Below are 25566 nucleotides of genomic sequence, written 5' to 3' on the forward strand. Positions count from 1 at the left end.
AGGACTTTTGTTTAGCTAGTATTACACAGTGTTTAGATTTCTTACATTTGTCTCTGTATTCGCTAAGAGCACAAGTTGACTTATTTGCCAGGAACTTTTGATATGCTTTCTTCTTTTCCTTCCTGTGTCCACCATGGAGTTCTGATTTTTCTATCCTTGCAGACAACCTCACCACATGCCTCTCTGGCTGAATCAATCAGGGTTTTCTTCAATGTTTGCCACTGAATCTCCAAGGTTTGGTTCCTGTTCTCAAACTCTTTCATTTTTTTTCAATAATCTTTGTGTATTTTGTTCACATTTGAAAGCTGCTCAACTTTTATTCACTCTAAAACTTTCTTACATGTTATTCTTTTCAATATGAAATTCAATTTTATCCTGCTCAAGACTAAATAGTGATCACTTCCAATTTCAAATCCTCTGTACACTCTGGTATCCTGCACCAGGGAGAAAGCATCACTATTAACAATAACATAGTCAATGAGATTTTTCTTATTCCTTGCCCTCTTCTCTCCATGTGAATTTGTGCACATTTTTATGTTGGAGTATGGTGCTAGTAATAACCAGTCCATGTCCTGAGCAGAAATCCAACAGGTATTTGCCATTATTATTAGCTTTGCTCTTTTCTTCAAATTTTCCGAAAATATTTTTGTATGTCTGACAATCACTTCCTACTCTGCTATTTAGATCCCCAACAAGGACCAACTTTTCCTTTTTCATTGAGTCAGTAGCTTTCTCTAGAGCCTCAAAAAATTCTTGCACTTCTACCTCAGTAGACCCTTCTGTGGGACCATAGGCACAAATAAGTCTCATTGTCCAGTTCCCCATTCTCGTATTTGCCCACATCACTCTACTTGAGACTGTCTGCCATTCAAGAAGATTAACCTCATATTTAGTGTTGAATACTATGGCTACTCCTTCTTTTCCTTAATTGTCATTGCCTGAATATAACATTTTGTATTTATTGCTCAGAAAGATCTCACCAGTTTTTGTCTTTTTTGTTTCAGCTAGCTCCATTTCTTTGCCATTCAGGCTTCTTATGTTGATTGTACTGATCTTCAACTCTGGTGATATTGATTTGGGGTGTGTTTTAGGGTTTGTTTCCAGTAGCTGACACCCTGGTTCCTTGGTGAAAACAACGGGGGCCTTGTTTAACCGGGCAACACCCCAGCACGTTTGAAATTTTGTCATGTTGTACCATCATTTTGTATTTTGGTTTAAGCCAATAAGAATACAATTTGGTCGGCTAAATCCCAAATTACTAGCGCATCATCATCCGTTCAGTATCCAGGTAGTACCCAACAGGGTGCATCACAAGAAGGCGAGGATTGGATATTAGGTCAGAAGCCTTGGTCGGATCTCCGCATTCCTTTAAAGGCTATGTGGAGGTCTCCTCTCAGTTATGCAGCTTTGACCCTTAAGCACTTTGACCCTTGTATGTCATGTTTCTTAACAGTTTTCCTGTTTTTCTGAAAATGAAAAAATCCTTGTGACTTCCAGTTGTGGGAAGTGAAATCAGTATGTTATCTAATTAACAGGCACCTAGCATGGCAACTGAATCTACTCAGGACAGAAAGGAAGATCAAGTAATAGGTGATTCACTAGCCTTTCCATATCATATTACATCACACTCAATCTAAGTCTTATTCAGTTAAAATTTTTCTAATTGGTTTATCACTGATAACCAGCCTGGTTGGCCGAGTGGTTAGCATATCCGCTGTCCAGCCAAAAGGCTGTGGGTTTGAATCCCGCCATGGACATGGATGTCTTGGAAAATACTAGTGGTGGTGGTGAACGTTAGTGTAAATGATAGTAGTTGTGGTTCGTTGTAGTTGGTAGATTGAGTGGGGGAGAAAGAGGTTGGTTGTAGAGTAGGTGCCCTCCCTCAATGAGTCTTTGGATTCCCTGGAGGTGTTGCATAATAATAATGTGCTTGCTATATATTGTACTACTGTTTAATGCTAGTATAAGGATGGAGAGTGCATTATCATTACTTACAAATCTTGAAAACTCAACACTAATAAGAATTAATCAAGGTGCCTGTTAATCAGATAACATGCTAATTGCACTCAACTAGGAAAATAAATTAAAGTTTGTTTCAGACTAAAAAATTTCATACTTTCAGTAGCATAAGATTCCAAGCGTCAACTTTTGTTTTCACTGGGCGCAGAGAAACGAACTGCTTAGAACCGTTTTATCTATCTGAAACTTATATATAACAAATATGCATCTGATCAATGTAACACTTGGAATAGCAGAATTAATTCTGATGAATAACATCAATATTTGTAATGCTGGTCAAGCAATTTCCCAGAGTGAGAAAGAATGACTTACTCTTCACTTAAAAGTATGAAATTACTCTCGATGTAACCCTTCTGATATTTTGACTTTTATAACACATTCAAATATCAGAAAAAAATGAGTGGCATTTTTGCCAATCTGCTTGAGTTTTATCTTTTCAACTTAAAGGCATTTCACATTGTTCCATGGACAAGCATGCAATCCATTTTCAATTTAAACAGTAAATTTCACATGGATAAATCTGGTCTCATTTTTCATATGAAAAAAAAAAAAAAAAAGCAATTAATAATTCAAAGCAATAATTTCTTCTGAGAAAAATTTTTGTTATATCTTAATCATCACACAATAGCACCTTTTAAAAATATCTCAAATTATCAACAAATTTTAAATTAGGAAAAGTAAGACAATAATAAATGCTCACAATAAAATTATATACAATAAATAAAATAACTGAATAGTAAAAAGATAAATATGACTTAAATAAAATGCAGAATTTACATATAACTATCAGAGATGGTTTTATACAGGTATGTGATACCATTTGACATATTTTAAGTGGCGTCTTAGTCATCTAGAGTTTTTTCATTCTTTATGAGAGAAGAGGAAAGCAGAGAGAGAGAGATATTCCTGAGAAAAGGTTCTCTCTCTCTGCTAAAGTATTATTAGAACCTATGGAATGTTAGCTAGGACAGACTGAGGAATTTATTATATTTGAATTTGTTTCTGTTGTTAGAATACAGGTAGCCCACATATAACGCGTTACTTATACAACGCAGTTTTGATATAACACAGTCTACAAATTGTAGTAACCCTTGTTCAATGCAGTTTCAATATAACATGGTCTACAATTTCTAGTAACCCTTTATTTTTTCATATATTTTTCACTGTGGGACTTAAAAATCAAATTTTATCTTCGTTAAATTTGTGTCTGCCCGTATTGTGCAAGTAGTTATAAGTATCGAATTTAGTTTTATTGTATCACTGAATTGCACAGGCTTTTGCAGTCTGTGCAATTCTCAACAAATAGTGCAATTAGAGGCAGATGGAATAAAAATGCCGCTAACTAATGAATCAATGTCCCCCTCTCACAGAAACTATGCTGTAGACTCAAGCAAAACCATATGTTGCAGTATCTAACTAAAACTATTGTCCAATTTTTCAATTATGAAATAAGTGATTTATTGCATTTGAAATTCTCGATGTCACTGATCATAAAGGCTAACTTAAAATAAAATTTTACCAAGAATTGAAACATGCCATATAATGAGCGTGTGAGTTCGCCTGCCTGTCACCTCAAATGCAATCAAGCAGCCATAAAATTCAACCAAGGGTTGAAACTTTTGTGTGAGTTGAGCCAGTCAGTAATGAGAAGTTCCGTTGGAACGATAAACGACACCCATCGTGAATGTGTTAAATCTAATAGTGAATGTTGTTATGACAGTTTCAGATGTTATGGAATTTGATTGAAGAGAATTAGAATTTCAACTCAACACGTGTCGGTTGCTTTGTCTTTGGGTCGCATGATCTTTTGTTAATACTGCACCAATCATATGCACGTCTTTATAGCTGCTCTCTTGTGTAAAACAATATTCAACTTGTACGTATTGTAATAATTAAAAAAAAAGTTGAATAATTTATAAGCGTATAAAAGGATATCACCTGTAAATCGTTGATGTGCCAGCAAAATTCTCAGACATGCCACCTCTGGCACGAGTGCCATATGTTCGCCATCCAGGGTTTACTGTATAAAGCGTTCATTTTAACACTTCATGACCAAATACGAATACTACTTTAAAGTGTTCATTGTTGAAAATTGTCTTCATTTTCTGCCTGAATTACCCGAATTTCTGCCATGAATTACCTGAATTAAATAAAAATACAGTATTGCTTTTGTTGGATATGTCATTGTTGTTTATATATATAAAAAAAAAAAAAAAAAAAACGATTTCAGAAACTAACCCTACTTTTTCTATGTGATCTAAGTCTTGCATAACGCGATTTATATAATGCAGCATTTCTATGGAACCTAACATCCGTGTTATACGAGGGTTACCTGTATATATTAAATGTTTATAATATTAATTTAATGTATAATTGAAAAAGCAGTTTTGATTAAAAATTAAAGTAGCCAACATTTACTCAAATAATCCAATATTTCAAATTCAGTTGATCATTTATTTTATTTTATTTTTCTTGCGATAACTGGACATTATTACTATCTTTTTAAAAGACAGAAGCATGGTCCAATTATTAAATATCTCTACATGATTTGGCTCATTCTTTTTTGTGTTTGTCAACATTAAAAAAATTAAAACAAAATTAAAATTAAAAAAATAAATAAATAACAGTATTATTAACACGGTCAACAGTTTCTACACAACTTCATACCAGAACCTCAGGAAAATGGTTTCAACAGATGCTTTATAAAGTCATGAGTCTGAAACACAAGGGAGATGTTCATTTTGAAGTTCAAAAAAGGCACTTCCTAACTTTATAAATAAACAATATTTATTGCATAAAAACATTGTTAAAATCATATTTGAAATGAAACAATTCCTGGTGATTCAATGGTGTTAATAAGCAACATTTAGAAATGAAATGAAAATAGTCATCTTTCAGTGATTTTACTAGTAAGAAGATTAAAAAATATATATCAAACTGACCTATTTAGCATTTTAAGTTCAGATGTGTGAAAAATTGTTAAAAACTACTCGTTTCCATTTGAAAACATTTTTTATTTATTTAAATAATAAACAGCCACAGTTAAAAATGCTGTGTTGCATTCTCATAAAACAAATGAATACAGCTGAGAATAGAACAAAAAAAAAAAAAAAAAGAGAGAATACGAATGGCAACTAGTTTCCAATTGTTCTATCATGAAGTTAAAAAGAGCACACATTATGTGCTGATTAAAAAAAAGAAAAAGAAAACTGCATATATATACATTATAGTGATCTTCATTTTTCAAGATGGGTCACTTATTTACCTTTATGGGTAATTTGCTATATGTCTGAGCCTGTAATGTGCCACAAATGCATGAGCTGCACTTTTAGCCATTATGTGCATTACTAGAGTGGTTTATTAACTGTATATATATATATATATATAAAGGAGTCTATAATATGACAGAGGTACACTACATAATTGTTTTCCTCTCAGCCGTTCAAATTTAAGACAGGAAAACAGAATATACCAGCAAACCATTCATGAGAAGTATCTTTATCATTATAATATCCTTCTTAATATTCGTTAAGAAATTCATAATTTCTTAGCATCAGAATTATGAATAATACTACTCATTTTGCAGATGATACAAAGCAGGGATTTGGATAGGCAGGCAGTGTATGCAAGATGCATGAGGACACTAGTTCAATGTTAAGTGCATGGTTCCACTTTGATATATACATAAATGAAAAAAAGCTGTGTGCAGTACTAGTGGGTGCTGTACTGCAAACACTAAGAATGACAGCTGACAGACTGAAATTCTATAAAGAGAGCACAGAGAATTACTGCAATGAAAAAATGACAGTGATGACAAACAGAGACAAGAAGGTGGCTTGTTTATCATGCACAGCCTAAATTAGACTATAATCTCTGCTGCACATGGTTCTAGTCACCTGGATTGTTTTCTTTTTTTTTGGGGGGGGGGGGGGAGGAGAAGAAGACATAACATCAGAAAAGCTCCAGAGATGAATAATAAAAGTAACATTAAGGCTATGGATTGTTAACGATGTGTAAAAGTAAGATTAAGAACATAGAAGTATATATATTCAAGTAATTTTTTACATGGAGAATAGTGGGCAAGTGGAATACAGTAACAGATGGTGCTGCAAGTGCAATGACAGTGAATGAATTTAAGGCACAATATGACAGGCATAGTGTTAAAGCAGACCTTCCATAATGATCTGTTTATATAGGTCTGATAATTATAATAATAGCAAAATATTAACACACATTTCCTCATTGAAGTTACCTGATTAGGTGGGGGTCGATCAGAAATTAGCCAATTCTTACTTTGCTGTATTCCTATCAATCTCTTCCTATGAAGTTTTTCCTTCTTTTTTAAAAGAATGGGAAATTAATTTCCATGGATTTATAATGAACTCCATTAAGAGGTATAATAGCCCTTCTGCTTAATGAACTGCAAGTTAGTTATTTAATATGCCAATAAATAAATGTTACTTTCATCATTATCAACATAAATTGAATAAAATGCTTCAAATATGGTGTTTGATCATTAACACCATCTGTCAGTTCACAATGTAATCAATAACTTTTTCAAACACATTTGCCAATCCTGACAGTCATTTTGGCAACATTTGGAATTAAGAGATTTGAGGCCAGAGGCTGAATGTTCAAAAACTATCAAAAGCAACTTTCAATTAGCTGTGTTGTGAATTATGAGATCTGTCTTTAATGAAAAAGAGTAGTAAATTGTACTGTGAATTTTTTTTAAATTTTAATTTAAAATTAAATATTTTTCAAACATGTTGACTGAATAAGAGAACTTTTCTATATCTTCACATTAAACTGGGGAAAAAAAAAAAATCTATTTTTAGATTAAATCTTTATTTAAATGATACAGCAATAATAGATGAAATAAACTCTGTTTCAGAATAAACATTCCAAGTCTATTTACATAAAACAAATAGGGCAGGAGAGTAGTTGAAGTCACAGATAATCAAACAAAATTTAAAACCCTCACTCTGGAAGAGAGTTTCATTAAAGTTTTAAGTGCAATTACCTGTACATAGTGAGTCTTGTAAGGCAAAAATGTTTTCAATTTGTCATCAACATAGAATATCCTTTCTGGTTATGTTAAAAATTTACTTAGTAACAATTTCAGCTACTGAAACAATTTTGATCAATTTCAAAAGTTAAAAATATTCTTCCATCTCATATAATAATAAAGAATATAAAAATATTTTTGTTATATGCAATATCCAAAAGACTTTTGAAACAAGATCACTTTTGCACTACTGATTGGTGAAAAAGTGTAAAAAATTATAAACACTGGTTTTGAAATGTAGTGTAATATATTGAAAGACATCTGTAAATATTTATATAACACCTGAACTGAAACTTCAATAACTACAAGAAGTTTTGTAATCAGGCTTTTTATTATTATTATTATATATTTATTTTCACTGGTTTTTAAGTTTTTGGCACAGAGGCGTGGAATGATATTTTCCTGTGTTCCTGCAAGTTAAGAAGTGATGGTGTAAATGCTTTTTTTCCCTTTTTTTTTTCTTTCTTTCTTTTTTTTAAACAGCAGTGATATTAAGAACAGGTTTAAAAACATACCTGCAAGTTCTGGCAGGCAAGCTACAGACCATCTCACGAGAAATAGATTTATTTACTCTATGGTAAATTCTCTGTAATGTCAAATAAATAAATAAATAAAATAAATAAAGAATTAGCAATAGAATGTGCTTTCAGGCGGGAAGGTGCAAATAATGGTGACGTTATGACGTCCCAAAAACAACCTGTGAAAACAATAGGCTGTACATCTTGATATCGCGAAGAATACCTGTATACATGTTTAAAATGTCTTTCTGCAGTCCCAAAATAGGGTTCTGACAACAGATAATAAACAATAACAACTTGAGTCTGCAGTCTTTAAATATAACATACGAATCACATGGTCATTAAGTCTGTTTGTCTCCCCTGTCATGTAAGAGTTTTATCACAGGGAGCTGAGCATGCGTCATTTGGGGACCACACAAAAATTCTCCGACCTGAGAACTTTGTGCACTTTCTGGTAGGGATTTTTGTTCTTCACCACTTTCACAGCTTTCTTCTTCAATGCTCAGCTGTGGTGAAAGAACTTTGCGTGCAAGGCGTGGACTTCCCCCTTCTTGGTCATATGGGCGATGATGGTGGTGTAATCGGATATGGCCATAATGTCGGCTGACTCGATTTCGATAGTAGTCTGTCTCATATGAAACATCAGGACGTGAAAACTCACGAAACAGAGCATCCGATTTCTCATCAATACTATAGTCCCTGGAAAGGTGACGGTCATACCTGGTCCTACTTGTTCTAAAGAACCGTTGGAACACTGAAGTTTTTCCTCGCATTTCAGGATAGCTGTCAGACAACGTTCGAAGTTCAATCCACTGTAATGCCTCACCAACAACATGTTTGTCATTATGCTGCCGTCTCTTCAAGGCACTCTTTGTACTATTTGTCTCTTCTCTAAATTCTAGTACTTGCTCTTCAAAACCTAATCCTTCATCTTCCATAATTTTTGATTTGGGATGTTCTTTTGTAATGTCTGTCTGGTTCAATTTTGTAGGACCTTCAGTTTTTGAAGGGACTGGTGATTTTTCATCCTCTTTTTCCTCTTCTTCCATTTCATCTAAACTCCCTTCCAAAGTCATCATAACATCGAGGCTACCATCACCTTCCATGGTAAATTGAAGTTGCTTCTTGCTTAATCGTGGAGGTTTTCCATTGCTCTCCATTGATTTGTACCCACTGTCTGCTTTCATCTGCTGCAGCCTATGAGTCTGTCCTTCACCAGTACTGTCAGTGTTGTCAGTTGTTGACTCAAAGGATGTGGTAATGCCATCAGTTCTATCAGTCGAGGAACTCTCCATACTGTCAAAACTATTTTCAGCACTGCCAGAAGTTTTACTTTCTGGTGTAGTTAGCCTTTGCAATCGTTTAGTGAGCAGGTTCTTGTAACTACGCCTTCGTGATTCCTGTGATGGCAAGTGAAGAAATTCATTTGTCATGGGACAATCACAGTCGCCTGGACAATCATCTCCACCTTCCTCACAAGGCCCAATATCAGTATTTGACTCAAATGATGTAGTCTGAGAAGCAAGAGGTTCTTGCTCTGATCTTCCATGTGATGTTCCATCATCATCATCACCACCACCACCACCTCCTCCATTTTCCTCTTCCTCCATTCCAAATGTATCACTGAGTTCACACTCTTCTTCTTCTAGGGTTGCCCGTAACTCCCATAGTTTTCGGTACTGCTGTCTCAGCACTTCAGTTTCTATGCTTTCTCCAATATCTTGGTCAACTTCTCGCTCTTCTTCTTCTTCCTCTTCTTCCTCCTCCTCCTCTTCTTCCTCCACAGATGTAATATCCACTTCATCTCTGATCTCTTCCCTACTACCAGTATCATTATATCTCACTTTACTAACAGGTCTTTCATCATCTTCATCCACTGGTGAATGTCGGCGTAGTAGTGATCGAAGATTCTCCTTTTGATAGAGTTCCAAGCTTTCCTCCAATAAACCTGCTTCTGTACTTCCTGCTTGTCGAAGATGAATAGGTACCTCTAGCCAACCATCACTGGTAGATGTAACATCTAGTGTTGACTGAGATCTTTCCTGGAGCAGAGAAGCTCCTTGAGAGGCAAGAGCCCATACTTGCCGCTGGCTATAGTGATATTCTTCCAGATCAACAACACGGGCCACAGCTCCTAGCTCCCGAATCTGGTCTTGGTGCACTATTGCCCTCAGTGAACCTGCACTTGATGGACGTCCATTTCTGACCTCTAGAACAGTGGCAGTGCTTCCTGAATCAGGAGACGAATGTGAGCGGGCATAAACTGGAGGTCGTCCAAGTCTGGCCAACTGAGAAACAGCAGAACCAACAGAAGAGCCATCACAACTATGAACTGATGTCAGGTCACTGCTTTGGTGAACCACAGCAGCAACTTGTGTTACTTCTGGCCTATTACGACGTGATGGAGTTGGCTGTTGTTCAGGGATACTTCCAGATGAAAAACTATTGATACTCCCTTTCTGTTCATCTGGTGGGTGTTCAACATCATCATCTCCATCAGACAGACAGACAGATGCTTGGCGTTGAATACCAACTGAAGATCGCCTGCGGACATTGGTCACCTCTGTTTGCCTGATATATAAAAAAAAAAAATAATTTGGTTATTCATAAAGTGCTGGTATGAAAAAAAAAGTATAAATATACTAGAATATAAATTATATCATATATTTGAAGTAAATATTTCAGACATAATTTTTACTTTTACTTTCCAAGAAATAGCCATCAATTAAGAAAACATTCTAATAAAGCATATTTAACTCATTCTAATTCTCAGTGTTATGCATAATAAAAAACAGAAATTTACATATAAAGAATCAAATCAGAAAAATCAGTGTTTCACTCAGAAATCTAGAACATAGCTAAAAGGTTTTTCATCATCAATATATATCCTTATAATTCATAATTTCTACTAAAAATTAGTTTATGGCAATAAGATCATATCAACATGTTATGGAACAAAAGTGTTTAGCTTCCATCATGATCAATACCACTATTCATTGATTTTCATTTTGAACTTGTTTATTGAGAGAACAGGCAGTCTGACAACCTTAAAGATTAAACATTTAATAAGAGTGAGTGGCTGCTGAAGTGATTCTGACAGGTTTAGGGAAAACATCAAAATATTGTGTCATGTGATGATTGTGCCTGACTCCTTCAACATCTTGGCTATACTGGGTTCATGATTAATTTCAAAATAAGATTTATTCAGAATACGATGAATTACAAACGACCTGTAATTACAATTTAATTTAATAAAACTGAAGAAAGAAAAAGTGAATATAAAAGGGCATTAAAAGTATAATGCTTCAGGACTAGAAGAAAGAGTTCAATGCAAGTGGTGAGGAGCCTCCCCACTGTGACAATTCCTATAATAGCCTCATACCAAGGCATTCCTATCAATCACTGAAAATTCTCAGATAGACATTCATAGTGCAATTTAATGCAAAATGACTTGATGGCACAATCAATTCTTCACATGGTCTATAATTCAATACCAGAGAAACATGATATCATTCTTATATGTACTCAATCACATGGTTGGCCGAGTGAATTGGACCCTCTGTTCCCCAACAGGATTCAAGTTAGAATCCAACCATGACACAATGTCTTCAAATGGCAGACATTCATCTTCTAGTGTGAGACTCCTGTTTACTGGAGGTTTGAAGTGATTTGAAAGGATTTCATTTCTGGAGCAGAGTTCTGGATCATTTAATCCTTATCCCATCTACAGTATTAATGTATTATACATTTCGAACTCTCATGAATGTGATATTAAAAAACTTGGAACACACATTAAAAATTATGTACTATACCATTATTCTATATTAATACTCATTGCAGCAGCTGGAAATAATATGAACATTCTCATATAGTAGAAAATATTATGCAATTACTACCATGCATATATAAATAGCAACTGATCAGCACTTTGTATGGTAAACAATTCAGGAAGACAGTGGAAACACTTGTCAAAGAAGTGGAAGCATTTTTGAATGTTATATTATTCAACCTGCATCAGAAAACAGTATCATACCTTTATACAAGTGTGACCTAATGAGTATCATGTGCAAAGTAAGTATTTAATGCACATAATGACATGGTATGTATAATAAAATAAAAAAAACATTAAAATTTAAACAGGGTGTAAATATTAAAAATGAATGAATAAAATATTGTGCTATATATATATATATATATATATATAGTGTATAATAAACTGACCAGTCCCCCCCACCCCGTGGAAAGCAGAAATTGGGGAGGAGGGAATTACAACAAATTAGACAACTGTTAATGAAATATGCAGAGAATTTATTCAGCAAAACACTTTAATAAAAAATAGGATAAAACAGTGATTAACGTGTTTTATCGCAGATTGAAACTGCTTGTCACTGACCCTGTAATTTTTGATCATTTGGTTGGCAGAAGAGGATATTTGTAGGTATAAGCCCAAGTATAAGCAGCAGAGTTGCTTATGCTTGGATAAAGGATTAAACAAGAATATACTTTATTGACAAGTATAATTTACTTAGAAACCAAGTGAAAAAACTTTCTGCAACTATCTCTGATCCAGAGTATATTAATAAGATGGTGATATACCTTTTTGCTACTTGTACATGGAAAATATATGACTTCTGAATTAATTCAAACTCGGTATCTTTCTGGGTCTGGCTTCCACCAATGACACTTTAATAAAGCTCATCTTTGGTCTTGCTCCCTTGGAGTAGGGCAGTTCTGCTTGGTTTTTGCTTGCTCCAAGCAATACTCCAAGCTGAGTATCCTGTCCTTGAGTGATGAATTTGGTGTTTTTTTTTTTTTTGGTAATTCAGTGAGATTTAGAGTGATCTTGTAGATCACTCTGTTTCTGAGAGGTATCCCAGCACTTTAACAGTATCTCAACAATAAAGGTCAAAACCAGTCTAGGAAGTGACCATTCCTATAATGCACAGCAATATACATACATCTGAAAGGATGTATGCTTTACATTATAGGATAGCAAGGCAAATAATGTGAAGTCAACAGTACAAGTAGCCTAGTTGTGAAAATATATTATGTATGCAAATGCTATTTGCTTATGCTTGGGCAAAAGTTAAACAATAATATAATTTCTTGCAAGCATAATTTATGCTGTAACCAAGTGAAAAAATTCTCCACAATCACTTAGTAATCCTTCAATATATTTTTCAGTTTTTATGTCACCTATATTATCTGATTCTGTTTAGAGTGTTCTTTCCTGCATTTCTAAGCTTTTCAATAACCTCCAAAAAACATTTTTTCACCTTTCTGATATTAACATGGGAATTTTCCCAGAAACTATACTTAACTTTCTGATATTCTTTTTTATTCTTATCAGCATTTTCATGACTTTTGTTTAGTTGATGGACATTTTTAAATATACTGACTTACTTGCTAATAACTTTCTTCTTATCCCTAACTGCCTCTTTAATTCTGACACTCTTTAGTCCAAAGTCCGTTTTTTTTTTTTTTTTTTTAAATCCATGTAAACAAACTCCACCAGCCACATGCCTCTGGTTGAATATCAATCAATGTTTTCTTCAGTCAGAATCTGCCAATGAATCCCCAAGATTTGATTTTTGTTTTGAAACTCATTCTGAATTTATTTATTTTTTTTTTTTAATAATTTTTGTATTTTCAGTCAACGGTTCACATCTGAAAGCTGCTATCAACTTTGATTCTTTTTTAAAACTAAGTATTTTTTTTGTTTTCAATATGAAATTAGGTTTTATCCTGTTCAAAACTAAATGCCTATCACTTCCTTTTCAAATCCCTTGTAAACTTGTCGTGAACCAGCATAAAGTTAACAATATCGACAATAAGACAGTGAGACTTTTCTTGTTTCTTATCTCCCAGTGCTCATCTATATTTACATGATATTAATAATGATTAGTCCATGTCCTGAACAGAAATCCATGTATTTAGCATTATTAATAGCTTTGCTCTTTTCTCTAAATTTTCCCAAAATATTTCTGGTATTCATATTTCCTACTCTGATGTTTATATCTCCAACAAGGACCAGTTTTTCTTTTTACTTTATGTCACTTAATAACTTAGAAAATTGACTTGCTTCTTCTTAGTAATCCTTCTATGGGAATAGGCACAAATAATTTCACTGTCCAATTCCCCTTTTGAAATTACACCAGATAAAAACATCATACACAACTTCAACAAGCAAAATCAAAGAAATCAGCAACCTAAAACTGAATGCTACCTAACTGTGACCAACTGAAACAAGACTGATCCAAATGGAAATAACACAACACTTGAATAACCTGGAGCTAGATACAACTGTCAACTGCAAAAAGCTCTATAATCTAACCTCTGTAAAAAGTTTTTTGATCTACTTCAAACTCATGCATGTAACCTAACACCATGTAGATATTATATTGTTAAGATCAAATTTTATAATTTGATGTTGCTCTTTGCAGAAATTGAACAATATATAGATATACAATGTATACAATTTATTAAATGAAACATGGATCAAACAACTTGAAACTGACTGATATTCTCTAGTTAATTATGATGCCTTTCAGGATTATAACCATTCAGGTGGATCAATCTTGTGCACTAGAAAAAATACTTTTCACCTACATAAATTAGAAATATGCACAGTGCTATCTTGATTTATGACATAGTAATGAATAAACTCATATTTGCCATATACTGTGAATATGATAGTTCAGTTGGTATATTTTTAACTGAGTTAAATAATGCCATATAAAACATAAGAATATTATGCTATTTAACCTAGAAAAAACTGAATATAAAAACATTATCTTTGCATAGGTTTCTTAGATACATAGATGGCCATACAAGAGAAGAAAACAATTCAGTAAGTTGTATTGATCACATATTGTAAGAAATAAAATGTCCTATGAAGTATCCTCTGCAATCTATATTAGCAATATAACAAGTTATCACTCTATACTATCACATCTATCTCTACTAGAAAGTAGTGATATGAGCTGTAATGAAAACATTGAAAATAATACATTTGAGAAATATATAAGAAATTATCAACTACCACATGATACTCTATTACATGAAAATCATTCATATGAGGAATTCATCAAAATGATTAAATATGTAGATAGCAAACTGCAAGATATTAAAAGAAGTGCAAAAAAGCTCCACACATACACTGGATTACTGATGAACTAAAAAATAAGATTAAGACTACACAAAAATTATATAAGCATAGGGAAAAATTCCTACAATTTAGTGTTTGAAAATGCCTATAAAAATTTTGTTATATGCTTAAAGGGAAAAATAAAGTATACAAAAGAAAACCATTTCCTAACTAAATTTCTTCCTTATACAAATGATAAAAGTAAAGAATGAAGGTTAGTAAATACCATAATTGGCAATACAAAACAGAAAACGTGAATTTTTGTTAAGAACAGCAGCGATATCGCTGCTGTTCTTAACAAAATGAATAGTCTGTTCATTAATTATGGTAGTTGTGATTCTGATCCTACAGATAGAACAAAGTACATAAGTCACCTCCATAAATAAATAATGGTGATCAGATTTTAAAAAAAAGGGGGGAAAAGGGATTATGATAATATAAATGCCCAAAAACTACATATTATAATTAAACATAAGTTAAAGTTTTATAACATAAATTAAAAGCCAAACGGCTTTTAATTTATGTTATAAATTAAAATTAAACAACAAGGGATTTGTATCTCCTTAATTATTATAAGTTAAAGTTCTTTATACATATTATAAATAAATCATTTCAACAAGGGGAATTTATAAAATACTTAAAGATTGCTTCAGTTCTTTCATTATCTAAATGAGGTAACAGAAATGAAATTAGAAACTACAGACCTATATTAATATTATCAACAATCTCAAAGGTTACTGAAATCTTAATAAAAAAAACGATTAAATGACTACCTAAATTCTAAATCTTACATGGCTAATCAGTATGGGTTCAGATCCTGGTTTAATATGGAAAATTGATGATTCATAAAACAATTTACAGCAGGATAAATAGAGCAATGTATATAATAACTGTTTTCTTGATATATCTAAAGAATTCGACTGTGAATATATTGACTTACTCCTTCTGAAAACATCTAGATATGGCATTAAAAGCATTATGGGATCTTCAATAGTGCAGGAAAAATAATAAAATACAGAGTCCCACAAGGTTCAGTACTAGAACCTATCCTATTTTTAATATATATAAATGATCTGTGTGAGCACAAACTTTTTGGCAAAATTATACTGTTCACTGGTGACATGACATTAATACATACTGTAATGACTCTTAAAGATTTAGAAAATCAGATTAACTATATTATACTGAAGTGGTTTAGCAATAATTGCCTTAAAATTAATACTGATAAAACTAAATATACATATTTCACCTTAACAGATAAGCTAGATCACAACATAAGTATAAAATGGCATGAAACAAATTGTACTGGCATTCAAAACTGTGACTTTAGATTAGTCAAAAAAACAAAATCAGTCAAGTATTTGGGCCTCCACATCACCAGCAAACTGAAATGGAACTCCTATATCTCATTTTTAACACTGAAGTTCTACTTAACAGAATATATTATGTTACAAAATTCATCTTAATTCATCTTTAAGATGCTATTTATGGGTAAATATGGTATCACTTGTTGGAGTAGAGATTACTAGAACAATCTGTTTCTATAATAAATTTAGTTTAATCCTTTATTCAAGTGTAAGCAAACAAAGTTTGCACCTGAAGTATCTTCAGGACTGAGGCAACTCGTGGTAAAGGTGGACCAAGTTCTCATCACTACTTGTCTTAGTATCTTCTATAATGCAAAGCACATCTTGTGGACATGTATAATGCTATGAATTGAGGGAAGGGCCACTGAGAAGAACTCTTAGAACCGGTTGGCTCTACACCGTAACAGGCTCACCCCACCACCGAACAGAGCCGCTCATTTGCTCATATCTCATCCGAGGGGTAACAGCAAAAGCGTGCCTCAATTAACCTCATAGGCTACAGCATTGCCATTCATTACCCCCCCCCCCCCATACAGGACTTGGGTGACAGCAACAGCCAAGCCTCAGTTAAAACTTCATGGACTTCAGCATTGGCATTCATCACCCAAGCTTCCAACCGGTTTCGACCTTCGTTGAGGTCTCATCAGTGGGAGCCAGACCCAAAGGTGGGGATAGTAATGTGTAAGCAATGGAGAAGTCATATTTACCTATACGAGTTGCCAAAAGGTGTCTCACCTTATTATTAAATTACTCTGGATTTAGAGAAAGAAGTTAGAAGTTTTTTCCCACTTGGTTAGACTGTAATAAATTTAGTTTAATCCTTTATCCAAGTGTAAGCAAACAAAGTTTGCACCTCGTGGTAAAGGTGGACCAAGCTCTCATCACCACTCTCCCATAATGCAAAGCACATCTTGCAGACATGTATAATGCTATGCATTAAGGGAAGGGTGAAGTCCTGAAGATACTTTACGTGCAAATTTTGTTTGCATACACTTGGATAAAGGATTAAACTAAATTTATTATAGTCTAACCAAGTGGGGGAAAAAAAAACTTCCAACTTCTTTCTCTAAATCCAGAGTTTTAATAATAAGGTGAGACACCTTTTGGCAACTTGTATAGGTAAATATGACTTCTCCATTGCTTCCACCTTAGTATCACCACCTCTGGGTCTGGCTCCCACTGACAAGACCTCTATAAAGGTCGAAACCATTCTGGGTAGTGGCACTTCCCTTAATGCATAGCATTATACATGTCCGCAAGGAGATGTGCTTTGCATTGTTATTATTATGGGCAGCTCCAAGGAGTTCTTAGACTCATCGAGGGAGGCCCAACATCATGTCAAGAACAACTATTCAACATTCACACAGTATCTATCATACTTCTCCTTGAACTCATTTACAGTCTTGGCACCCACAACAGACTCTGGCAGCTTATTCCACTCATTTACCACTCTCCGAGTAAAAAACCTAGCTCCAACACCCTTGCTAACCACACTCATACCAAGCTTCCATGGATGGCCCTTAGTCTTCCCACTACCAGTCCTATTCTCAAAAATATCATCTGAATTAATCTTATAGAAACCCTTCAGTAATCTGAATGTCTCAATCATATCACCCCTTTTCCACCTATCAACCAATTTCTGCAGCCCACAAATCTTCAATCTGTTCTCATAAGGTTCATTCCATAGTCCTGCTATTAGCTTGGTCACTCGTCTCTGGATCCTCTCCACCTCTTCCCCATCGAGAAGAAACCCTGGCACCCATATCTGGGCACAGTAGTCTAGATGGGGTCTTATCAAGGCTCAATACAGAGGAACAATAACCTGTCTGTTTCTGCTCGTTAAAGTGTTTTTTCAGCAACCAAGTGATTTGATGAGCTGATTTTCCCACTTTTGCAATGTGTCCCCTAAACTTCAACTCCCTATCCACCAACACTCCCAAATCCTTGACCTCATCAATCTTCTGGAGTACAGTTCTATCAATGTGATATACTGCTGCTAATCTTTTCACCCCAAAATGCAAAACCTTACATTTTTTCACATTAAATTGACATCCATTCTCCTTAGCCCAGTCCTCCTGCAAAATTTTGACATCTGAGCATTCACTATTGCTCTACCTAACTTTGCATCATCCGCAAAGAGATGCACAGTTCCTTTCCTATATCGTTAATGAACAAATTAAACAGTAGCGGTCCAAGAACAGAACCCTGCGGCACACTGCTAGTCACAGGCCGTCTTTTGGACTCTACTCCTGAATAAACCACTCTCTGATATCTCTCCATCAACTACCCTCCTATCCATCTCACCAACCCTATATCCATTCTCATATGCTGCAGCTTACTGATTAGAATTCCATGTGGTATCCTATCAAAGGCTTTAGCAAGGTCCAGTAGAATCACTGTAAACCCGTTACCCTTATCCAGTTCAGCCATCACTGTATTATAGAATGTGAGCAAGTTACTGAGGCATGATCTACCCTTCACAAAACCATGCTGTCCCCCATAGAGTATCTGATTTTCATCTATCCAATCTTGTATTTTCCTCTTGACTATTTTCTCCAAGACCTTGACAACAATTCCTGACATGCTAATCAGCCAGTAATTTTCAACAGCAGTCTTGAAACCTCCTTTATGCAGTGGAACTATTTTCTCCTCTTTCCACCCCCTTGGGACTAACCCAGACTCAAGACTCAAATTAAACACTGACAATTCTTTAGCCACTTCTCGTACAACACGAGCTGGTATACCATCCAATCCTGCAGATGAGTTGACATTGAGGTTTCGTAGTAGACTATTCCCCTCCACTTCATTCACCACAATTCCTGTACAAGCTGTTTGTTCTTCCATTTCTGCAATGTCACCACATGGATGATATACTCTTGCAAAGTGCTCACTCAGTAGTTCTACTATATTAACTGATTTGGTTACCTCCCTACCATCCGCATTCTTTAAAATCAATCTGCCGTATACATTTTTTCTGTTACTTGCAACATATCGAAAAAACTGTTTGGGATTCTCTTTAGCCTGCATGGCTAATGTTCTTTCATAATCCGCTTTTGCTTTTCTTACCACACTTGTTACCCTTCTGTCCTGGGTTTTATGCCATTCATGTGCCTGCAGGTCACCTTTCTCCTTAAATTCCCTCCACAGTTTTTTTTTTTTTTTCAGCTCAAGCTTAATGGTGTTATTCATTCATCCATTTAATCCCTACTTGATTTATTATTCAGACTCTAGGTATAAAGTCAGCCATTGCCTTCTGCAAAAGCTTCTTAACTGCCTCCCATGCAGTTTTACATACCATGGCACTGAACCAATCAAACTCCTAAACTTGTCATACTTACCAGCCATAATTCCACATGTACCCTTTCTTAATTGTAAATTCCACACCTTTAGCCAGCTCCCAAGTCAAGACCCTATGATCACTCTCACCAATTGGTGGCAATGTGGTCATATTCGTTATAGCCAAATCCTCAGATGCAATTACTAGGTCAAGCACTCTCTGACCTAGTAACTGTATGTAATGGAAAACCCCTAGTGTTTTCCATTACATACTGCCGCAGATAGTTATCCCTTAATAACCGCATAAAAACCCAATTCCTTCCTCCCGTGTGTGTCCTCTCCTCCTTCCAATCAATGCTACCATAGTTGAAATCTCCCATAATAATTACCTTCCTCATTTCTTCTATTTGCTTATGCATACCATCTTTTCCATCACCTGGTCTATAGCAGTACCCAATTGTATATTTTGTTTCGCTAGCCTCAATCTCACACCAAAGGGGCCTCAAATGTGCTCTTTTCTCTATCATGAATTCAACTTCTATTCTCCTTGGCTGCAGCTCATCAGCTATCATCAATAATACTCCTCCCCCCATTTTATTCTCTCTGTCATTCCTGAACACATTATACCCCTCACATTCAATCCCACTAGCTATATCATCTTCAGTCAGTCATGTTTCACTACTGCCAAAAACCTGTGGTCTGGAAGTGCCACCCAAGGTCAAAAATTCTTCCTTCTTGTTCCTGATATTCCTAGCATTAGTATACATGAATTGCAGATCCCCGTTAGCCCCATCCCTACCTTGATGTGGAAGATACTAAGACAAGTAGTGACGAGCGATTGGTACACCTTTACCACGAGTTACCTCAGTCCTGAAGATACTTCAGGTGCAAACTTTGTTTGCTTGCACTTGAATAAAGGATTAAACTAAATTTATTATAATCTATCCAAGCGGGAAAAAACTTCCAACAATCTGTTTCCTTTGATATGAATACAAAATAGAATTCTCATTGCTATAGCTAGTACTGATTTCTTTGCCTATTCAATTAATGACCTGTTTGTCATTTAACATTTTTCCATTAGAGAAAGAGCATCTATATACTTGTAGTCTGAAAAGTTCTTGGCCTTGACCATAGATGGCAACACTGTCAGCAAGATTTTTTTTTTTTCTCAAGTTGGTACATCTGTCATAAGCATCCATGTGAAGCTGCAAGTCATTCTATCAAGTAGTTTGTTTTACTTTTCTTCGTTTTCGACAATTAAGAAACGGGCTGCCGAGTTTAAACGTAGCTGTATCAGCCTTGAAAACGATCCATGTGAATGACGTCCAAAAAAGTGTAACACCACCAGAAATCATTGATCGAGTGCACGATATAGTATTGGATGACCAGTGAGTCAAAGTGCATGAAATTGCTGAGACTATAGGCATTTCAAAAGAATGTGTAGGATATATTTTGCATGAAGAATTGCAAACGAAAAAGTTTTGCACAAGATGTGTGCTGTGCTTGCTCACAGCAGATCAAAAATGCACTCTCATGAAAATCTCTGAACAGTGCTTGGAGAGTTTTAACAAGAATGAAACTGATTTTGTGCATCGATTTATTACTATGGATGACTCTGGATTCACCATTACACACCAGAATCCAAACAGCAGTCAAAACAGTGGATAGAAGTTGGTTGTTCAACACAAAAGACAAAGTAGGTTCCATCAGCAGGAAAGTTCATGGCATTGGTGTTTTGGGATTCTAATGGCATTTTGTTTATTAATTATCTTGAAAAGGGTAAAAGAATAACCGCAGAATATTATTCTGATCTTTTAACCAGACCAGATGAAAAAATTTGTGAGAAAAAACCTGGTTTGCAAAATTAAAAAATCATCTTTCATAGGATGCACCTGCCCATAAAGGTGTTTTGGCAATGGGAAAATTAAGGGATCTGCATTATGAATTGTTGGAACATCTACCCCATTCCCCAGATTTGGCTCTCTCTGACTTCTATCTCTTCCTAAAAATAAACTCTTCCTCAGTGGTCAGCATTTTTCTTTGAATCAAGAGGTGATTGCAGCTATAGAGGGGTATTTTGCAGATCTTTACTGAGAACCACTACAGGCAGTGGTGAGCTATGGAAATTTTAACAAAGGCTCACATTGTCGAGCAAAAAAAAAAAAAAAAAAAAAGCCTAACTTAGTCTTTATAATACTTATATTGGGACTTCATAGAGCCTCTGACAGATATGATAATTCCTGTAGGATATCAATCATTAGTGCTAGATCTTTTAAAAATTCCAAATTGAGAAGTCGGTTTACAAAGCCCTTATATTTATCATTCGATGCAAAATGCTTGCATAAAGCTGGGTAATTTCTCCACAAAGCAAGAGCCGTTCATAAACTGCAAGCTGACCATCGTGGTCCAAACACATGGCCGATCTTTAAAATTTCGATACTAAGGTCTTTTGCAATCATATTTAATTTTCATTGATTTTTTGATGATTGATGATAAAAAGTATATAATTTATCCATAAATATTTCAAAATGATTTTCTTAATGTTTTTTAATCAAATCGTCTAATGCTAATTGTAATCGATGAGCTATGCAATGCAAAATCACAATGTTGGGAAATTTTTGTAGAAGTTTGATTGCAACACCTGATTTGTTTCCTAACATTACACTAGCTCCATCAGAACAAAATGCAATGAAATGATTTTTTATATAGTTATCAGAAAATCCATATGAATTTAAAGTAGCAATTATAGTAGCATGTATACATTCCACTGTAGTATTTTCTAGTTCTACAAGATTATTAAACAAGGAAAACAAGGGATTTGCAAATCCTCTGAGTTGTAATTGCAACTTTTGCTATGTGACCTTTAAACTTTAAATTCTTATCCACCAATACACCAAGATCCCTTGCCTCTTCACCACTGATTACAGGGATGGGATAATGATGCTGGAATATCGGTGGAATAAATGTATTAGTCTTAAGGAAGATTATGTTGAAAAATAAAAATCATTTTGAAATTATAAATTCATTTTTTCATTTTTAGGCCGAGAACTTTTTAGACCACCCTTGTAAGAAATAATATTGTAGATTTTTCTGTATATAAAGTAGATTATGATCTATGCCGTGACCAGAACTTGCCGATAGCTCCCAAAACAAACAGAAATTTTTCACAAGTCTTTTCAGCACTCAGCAACAAGTAGCTACAATAAACTACCTAACAAAATAAAATATGTAACATCAGAATATGCTTTTAGAAAAAAGATTGAAAACTCATCTTATGGGGACTAAATAACATTAAATTTTAATTGAAATGTAAAAGATATCTCTCTAAATGTTATATATTATGTCTCAAGTATATGTTCTATGTTACATGTTCCCTCAACAGATACAGTCATTTAATTTGGTAGTGTCTATATTTTTTTTTATAGTAATTAGTATGGCTACAGTCCTTGGTTACATACATTGTACAATTCCTTCTAAGTCTATTTCCATTTTCTGTTCTTTATTCCTAAGTCTTTCCTTTAACCTATCAATCTTTATGTCACCACTTGAACAGTAATTGTAATATTTTTTTATAATATATGTAGTATTACTTTTCACTATCTGCTGTTTCCACTTGTAGTGTTCTAAATACTTGCATCAACTACTGTATTGTTTTTCATTTGTACTACTTCTTTAGAGTTAATAAAATTTTCATTCTCTCTCACACACACAAAATTGTGCATAATCACTCTATTTGAAGCGGTTTGCCATTCATGGAGTGTATCTTCATGTTAAGTGTTGAATGTTACAGGTATTCTTTTTTTTTTTTTTGTCCCCTCCTGATCACCAATGCCTGAATATATCTTATTCTTTAGTAGAATCTCACCTGTTTTAATTCTCTTCATTTCAATAATATTAATTTGTTCTCATTATACTTCTCTAATTCTTCTCAGTTCTACTTCTTTTCCAATTATGCTTCTCACATCAATAGCAACCATCTCCAATTCTGCTGCTGATGAGTTTAAATTTGTTCCAGTATCTGACTTTTCACTGTTTGCCCTGGTTTATGGTAGTGGAGGGGGGGGGGGTCCTTATCAAACAGAGTGAAGTCCCAGCCAGTATGACATTTCACCATGTTGTACTATCATTATGATTTTGGTTTAGGCAAAATCAAAATGAATACAGAATACAATTTGTAGAAACTGAAATTAAGTGTTCTCATCCTATAGATCCACTGCAGTGAGTCCATATGATGAGGCCAAAAGGGCATACTATGCCTTGTTAGAGAAAGAGAGAGAGAGAGAGAGAGAGAGAGAGATCAATTCTGACTCAGGGCCTGTATACTGTAGTACATCTTGAAACTGTAGCTATACCACTGATACATGTTTGGAATCTTATCCACCAATAGGATTTGTACTATGCCTCATTACATTGAGGCAAAGTAATGAGGCATTTGTATCATCATTTCAATAATGATGCAGATGAATTGTAGATTAACTGCTGCAATTCATCATCTGCAGCAGTTAACCATTAACTGCTGCAGATGATGAAAATATTTCTGAATAAATATAGAAAATTTATGATACTCTCACTCATATGTTCATGAAAGGTGGAAGAGAAAGTACTACAAGAACCGAAAAATTGTGAATAAAATCATTATTATTATTATTATTATTATCTGAGACCTCCAGGGAGTCAAGGACTCATCGAGGGAGGCTGTAAATCACCCAACCCAGCTATCATACCTTCCCTTAAATTCATTTACACCAGATGCACTCACTACCCGTAAGGGCAAATTATTCCACTCACTCGCTGCTCTCTTAGAGAAAAACCTAGCTCTTACCCCTTTCTTGACCGAGAACAACCTTAACTTCCATGGATGCCACCGTGTTCTCTCCCTGCCTTCCATATAACGAAAAATTTCATCATTTGAAATGTTATAACACCCATTTAAAAGTTTATAGAACTCTATCATATCACCCCTCTTTCTCCTGTTAACTAGAGTCTATAATTCACATACTCGCAACCTGTCCTCATAATCTGGATATAATCTTTGTAACTCTTCTTTGCACCCTTTCCATAGCTTCTTTATCCACTTGAAACTCTGGAGACCAAATCTGCACACAGTAATACAAGTGTGGTCTTATCAAAGCCTTATAAAGAGGCAAAATTACTTCCTTATCCTTACATGTCGAGGTTTGCTTCAGCATAGAAATTATCCTCTGAGTTGTAATTGTAACTTTTGCTATGTGACCTTTGAACTTTAAATTCTTATCCATAAATACACCAAGATCCCTTGCCTCTTCAGTTTCTTGTAGCATAACCCCGCTAATATAATATGCTGCTGATCACACCAAAGTGCATAACTTTACACTTACTAACATTAAACTGAGAGCCATTTTCGTTTGCCCAGATTTCCAGTCTATTCAAATCATTTCGTAATTGCTGAATATCAGTAGCATCCCTGATTGCCCTGCCTATCTTTGCATCATCAGCAAACAATTGCAAATCTGATGATAGACCCTGCTTGAAGTCATTAATGTATAGATTGAACAATAATGGCCCAAGGACTGAACCCTGAGGTACACCACTGGTTACCTTGAATCTGGTAGATTCACACCCACTGCATACCACTTTTTGATATCTGTCTGTTAACCATCCCCTGATCCAAGCCAATAGATTAAATATCGTGTGGCATCCTATCAAATGCCTTAGAAAAATCCAACATTATCATAGTGTATCCATTTCCTTTATCCAACTCAGCCGTAACAGTGTTATAAATCAAGCACCTCCGTAGCGCAATTGGAACAACAATACATTGCACCTTTCAATTGGAACAGGCTTAAGTTCGATTCTCGTCGCGACGGGAGGAATCTTTATCTGGACGATTTCAGTCGAAGGTGAGTTAGCCAATCTCATACGGAGTTAGCAGGGTTTTTTCTCCTGGAAACTCGGGTTTTTCATCCCGCATACAGACAAATCGGCCCTTCAGAACACACGCAATTTACAGATAAAAAATACTAGTTGTGGTAGTGGTGGAGGTGGGCGGTAGATGGCGTTGATGGAGATGATTCATAGTAGAGGTTCGGTGTAGTGGTTGAGACAGTTGTAGGTGTCCTCCCACGATGAGTCTTCGGACTCCTTGGAGGTGTCACGAATAATAATAATAATAATAACAATAATAAAATATGA

The 25566-nt window shown here is 34.8% G+C and overlaps 1 protein-coding gene across 2 annotated transcripts in view; it reads right to left on the bottom strand.

Annotated features, from left to right (window-relative positions):
* Window positions 1-4476: 4476 nt before the first annotated feature.
* The window catches only part of LOC150095456 (uncharacterized), a 175426-nt gene continuing 154336 nt past the window's right edge, over window positions 4477-25566 (bottom strand). For both annotated transcript variants that reach the window (XM_090410112.1, XM_090410113.1), the window contains one exon: window positions 4477-10176. In XM_090410112.1, coding sequence (XP_090266238.1) covers window positions 7947-10176 — 2230 coding nt within the window. In that variant the 3' untranslated portion in view covers window positions 4477-7946. The remainder of the gene's footprint in view (window positions 10177-25566) is intronic.

This window comes from Typopeltis vanoorti, chromosome 20 (genome assembly GCF_054136105.1).
Source record: "Typopeltis vanoorti isolate ZY-2024b chromosome 20, IOZ_Tvanoo_1.0, whole genome shotgun sequence".
Taxonomy (NCBI): Eukaryota; Metazoa; Arthropoda; class Arachnida; order Uropygi; family Thelyphonidae; genus Typopeltis; species Typopeltis vanoorti.